Below are 5,372 nucleotides of genomic sequence, written 5' to 3'. Positions count from 1 at the left end.
GTAAATTGCGGAGTGGAATTATACAGCGTGCAGATGGATCCATACGCCTGAGCAAAACGTGGCCAAAAAACCGGGAGCGATAATTAAGACTTAGGGGGTGAATGACAGAGCCATTTGTGACGACGGAATATGGCGTCTCCTAGCTCTCTGGGAAACAGAAGGGCTCGGAGAGGCTCGGTGTCACAAAACATTACCCACACAGCTGTTGGCTTTATGAGCAGCGATGGTGTACTCCCTTCCTCCCTCCCTCTCCCACTCATCCTAGTCTCTATCTCTTTCTACCCTCTTCTTCTCCACCACACTCACACACACACAGACACAGACACAAACACACAAACATACACACACACACCTTGGTCCCCACCAAGTGGTGCTGTTCTTTTCCATTGTGTTCCATTTTAAAACTCCCCCGCAACCATCAGCTCTTTCCATTCGTCGCCACCCCCTTTTTTTCACCTCACACCACCAACCTTGCCATCTCTGAGGGACTAGACAAGGACTTGTACTCCATCATTCATATCCAGGGAGGAGGAGGCACTCGGCATGCACACAAATATAGAGTAACACCCGGGCTGAAAATTCAATAAAGGCACTGACACTGACAGTGCTTGGTACTGTTTTGAATGGGAGTTGGGCTTACTGGGGCTCTGGGCTGACTGTAAAGTAGCAAAATCGAATTCTGTTGTTTTTCTTCTCTCTTTCTTTGTTAAAAAAAGAAAGAAACATTTTTGTATGCCATCCCTGTGCTCACAATGTCCACACAAGTCCTTGCATGCTATACTGCTTGTATAGTTCAGAAATCATGTCTGTGCTTTTTTTTTCCCCCAGCTTATTTCATTTCTCCCACCCAAAAACAATAAACTTGCACTCCTGGGAATCGCCACACCTCCTGCTCAACAAGTGCAACTGCCATGCACATGAATACCTCTTTTACACTGCACAGGCTAAATTGTCGCCGCCTCATCTCTGTGCTAACACCAGAGAAACTCCTGCACATTTATCCTACTTGGCCAATAAAGTGATTCTGATTCTGATGTGTCCCCCAAACTCTGCCCTCTAGTCTCCTCTCTGTTAAGTCCATCTATCTCTCTGCCTGGCTGGCGAGCCTGTCTTCTGGTCTCATCTACCTCTTTGTCTCTGTCCCGGGGGCCTCCGCAGCGTGCAGAGTAGCCTGCGAAGTCTTAACTCAAACGAGACCCCTTCGCGCCCCGTTAAACCACCGACCTTCTCTGTCACTCCTGTCGCCCGCTGCTGCCGACGACGGGGGCCTGAGCTGCAAGCTAAGAGACCCTGAGCTCAATAAAAGTGTGGGTGATTAAACAACTCCCTGTAATTGCTCCTTTTGTTCAGAAATCAAACGGTCACACTTATTACGGAGGCAGGAGAGAGGAAGGTTGGGAGCACCGATGGCCAGACTCCCTCGGTGACCTTATGCCCTCCCGTCACTACTCCTTTATCTGACCAAACAACCACTGTGTATTGTGTGTGTGTTTACCTGCATGTGCGGGCTAATGCCAAGTGTAGTTGTGTGTGTGTGTGTGTTAAATATGCAAAGAAAGCAGTTGAAACCAAGCAGTATTCTACCAAGTAGAATAACACCAGAGCTCCCCTCAGTGGTGGATGGTTGAACTGCACAAGAACAAGCCCCATCTAAAAAGCGATGTGCAGTTGTGTGCCACCAGCCAGCTGGCTTTGGTAATGGGGGACAAAGCCAAAGCAGGGGGCCGTGTCCAACATGAGGGCCGGGTTTCAGAGATCATAGTAACACGTGAACCATACACATCATTCTGCTAGTTACAAACACACACACACACACACACGTCAAATGGGTCAGTTTACAAAGGGAGAGGCCCAATTACCGTAGCCACAAATACACACATAAAGTGCCTTTCAAGGGCCCATCAGTGCTTCAGCTTCCCCATGATTATGCCCACTCTCTACACACCCAGCACTTGTCGTACACATACAGTGCCTCCTTTGCCAAAACAGCCATCAGACTTGACTTTTTGCAGCAGAGTAGCAATGAGATGTGTTCAGCTGGTTTGAAAGAGGAGAGCTTTCTGTGGTCAGAGAGCGAGGAAGGGAGAGGGAGGAAAGATTGAGCAACTGGCTGGTCAACAACTATTAGTGATCTGCTCTCTCTGAGGTGAAAGCATACCCTGCCATATTTAACCAGGGAAGATTATATTGGATAAATAAATGGAAACTTGAATGAATTTGTGATGCAATAAATCGATTAGATGTAGTTTCAGCAAACCTGTAGGTAGTGCAGTATATGTCGGTATATTGGTCCGTCCTGTACCACTTCCTCCGTAACTACATCAATAACTTTTGAAAGGAAAATCAGTTAGAATGGGAAATTCATGCTTAAGGACTGTTAAGAAAAGTTATTTTTCTTCTATTTACTTTTGTTTTTTTGTTTTAAGTTAGTTTAGTATGATGTGGTGTATAAACAGTATAATAATAAATGTTTCAGCTTCAGGGTTAGGGTTATGTATTGTATGTGGCATGTATTCCTCACATACTCACTGACACTATGTTGTTAAATGACAATTTAGAAGTTAGATCTCCTTCTTCACTTGTCATTACACCTCTTCTTAAAATAACCATTGGAAAATAACAGGATAGATATGTTTTGTTGTATGTATGTTACAACAAAACATATTGTTGTATGTTATTATTCATCCATTTTCTTTCTTCAGGGAGTAGCATTAAGGTAGCAAGGCATCAACCTTTTCAAGTAATTACAAGTGTTAAAGTCTGGTTTGATATTTTAGACTATAGAATAGAGAGCTCAGGTTGTTGTCAATGGAGTAATGGTGCCCCCTTCTGCACAAATCCGAGCACAACGCTTCTGTCATAATTCTACATTTAATGGTCACACTTACTTCCCACAGAGACATCAAAGAAACCGAGGCTGTATGTAAAACTGTGCAAAATGAGGCTTTATTCTTTTTTTTCCTGCATCGTCGCCTTTCATCACCATTGTCATAATCACCATCACTGTTGTCAATGCCATCTTTGAAAACATTACTCACCAGAGACACGCAGCCAGAGAATAGATTCTCAAAGAGACTTGTAGCTTAAACCTCTTGGCAAAAAACAGGCATCAGCTATTAGCACAGTCCCCGCAACACAATGAGTAAGCTGTACATGTCCACTTCTTTTTTGGGCAATACATTTCAACGAGGTCTCCAATGTCCTTATTTACAAGTTGCCCTCTTTTTGTGCCTCAAAGTCCATTCAGTAGTTAGAATCTTAAGTTCCAGGAGACAGTGAAAGCCCATCTCAGTACAGACATGGTGTTGGTGTTGGATATTCTAGTCTTGCTGACTCCATAAATACTTTTTTCACCACCTTTCCTCCACAACCCTGTCTACTGCAGGTCCGAGGACAGTCCATTTCTCGAGTTTAGGCAAACGTTGAATAAGTGCAATGTCTAGTATAATGTCAAGAAAATACAAACCCACACGTACATACATACATACATACAGTACATACATGACTAACTGATAAACTTGATTAGCTATACAAGGTTGCCATTCTCCAAGGTGAAACCAGAGTTGCACATTAATGCCGATCTATAACATCCAGTGTCCATCAGGATGTGAGCTCACCTGGACTGGAAAGCTTCAGTTGATAGTTGGGTAAAACTGTCCATGATTTTCTGTACAGTGGATTTTTATAAGTTGTGAATTCAATGGGAAGAGTAGTTCATATATAGAGAGATTCATTTTGAAATGAGATATCCACCACTTAAAGAAAAAGTGATGACATGGGTAGATTATTGAACATAGAACATAAGATAACATATATAACATGTCCACAGACTAAATCCACTGTTTGTATTTTTGTCACTTTCATCCAGTAAGATAAAAGTATTAACTTTCTTTTTGAATTCCTGTTTGTTTGGCATTTGGGGGCTGTGAGGGTTTGAAGGTGCATTATCAATGGGAACCATCTTAATTCTGTAATGAAAAAAAGAAAAAAAAACTATTCTGTTTTTATTACATTTGATAATGTTATCAAAAACAAAGTGCCTATAGTGTATGTGTTCAAGCCACACCTCGCTTATTGGATTCTGGGAGCGAACAAGGACAAAGTGACAGAGCAGTGCTTGCCCCTCAGATAACCATGTCACAGACCTAATTCATGTCATTAGTCAAAAAATATTAAATAAACGGATGGAAAATAATGCCTTTGCAAACACAATAAGAGAACAAACTTCTATGTGTATGTAAATCCAACACTTATTTGCCACAAAGGGATCTAATTAATCGTTTGAAATTATTCGTTTTTTTCTTTCTTTTTTTACTCGATATTCACAAAGAGAAATGATAAATAGAGATCATTAGTCCAGAGGATCAGTAAAAGTGCAGCAAGAAAGGAGAAAGCCCAGTCGACCAATGGTTTAAAATGTGTGTGTGTGTGTGTGTGTGTGTGTGTGTGTGTGTGTGTGTGTGTGTGCAGCCAAACCAGTGACTACTTCCTTTTTTTTTTCCTTCATCGGTGTGTTAACTGAGAAAAGCAGACTGACTTTAACTGAAGGTTAAATTAACCACTCGGAGAAGAGGAACAAAGAAGGGAAAGGAAAATGAGAGGACAAGAACAAAACGACTTAATGTGCTCAAGAGCTCCCTCAGCCTTCCGTATCGGGCCTGAGGTCGGCCCCGCCCAAACATTCGCTGTCTGCCTGCCTGTGTGCCTCCGCCAGAGAGACGTATGGAGAACCGCCATTAGCTGGAGTAGATCTGGGTCCCAATCACACGCATGATCTCCTTCTGCACCTTAGGCTCCTGGGTGTTGATGTTGGCATCTCCTACTTGACCATCCTCGTACCTGCACATACACATAGAAGAGTAAAAGTTTTTTTTTTTACTTTTTATCAATAGATGCTTAAGTTTTTATCACCCTGTCTTGCTCACTCCCTCATTTTTTCTAGTACTTGGCAGTATAAAGGCCAAGTTTAAAAATAAATAGCAAACATTTATTCTTATCTCATCAACAATGCATAATACTGATGATAGCAAAGGTAACCTGTGAGTTGCTCTTGTCAAGAAGTAAATTAGTGATTTAATGAGGGGCCATTGTTAGGTCTGACACAGCAAATCTTGTTTTTATTCTAATCATGTGAACTTGACTTCAAGCTGAAAAACACAACCATACACTAAGCACAAGTTCTGAATTGAATTATATTTAGCTGTGATTTAAATTTGCCATCTCAAATCTAATTTCCAACTCAGAAGACAGCAGTGGACATGATAGTAGACTTTGCCATATGGTGACTGCCTTTGTGTCCTGACTCATAACACTAACATTAGCAGCCAGTTATTTGATATTTGGTGAGTTTCAAAACACAGTTTTAAACATCA

The 5,372-nt window shown here is 41.8% G+C and overlaps 1 protein-coding gene across 3 annotated transcripts in view; it reads right to left on the bottom strand.

Moving 5' to 3' along the window:
- Window positions 1–2,950: 2,950 nt before the first annotated feature.
- The window catches only part of LOC114553685 (protein mono-ADP-ribosyltransferase PARP6), a 25,436-nt gene continuing 23,014 nt past the window's right edge, over window positions 2,951–5,372 (bottom strand). For all 3 annotated transcript variants that reach the window (XM_028575024.1, XM_028575040.1, XM_028575032.1), the window contains one exon: window positions 2,951–4,839. In XM_028575024.1, the coding sequence (XP_028430825.1) occupies window positions 4,737–4,839 (103 nt within the window). In that variant the 3' untranslated portion in view covers window positions 2,951–4,736. The remainder of the gene's footprint in view (window positions 4,840–5,372) is intronic.

Source organism: Perca flavescens, chromosome 1 (assembly GCF_004354835.1).
Source record: "Perca flavescens isolate YP-PL-M2 chromosome 1, PFLA_1.0, whole genome shotgun sequence".
NCBI classification, from domain to species: domain Eukaryota; kingdom Metazoa; phylum Chordata; class Actinopteri; order Perciformes; family Percidae; genus Perca; species Perca flavescens.
The sequence above is the reverse complement of the archived record's forward strand: the minus strand, read 5'-3'. Positions and strand labels throughout refer to the sequence as shown.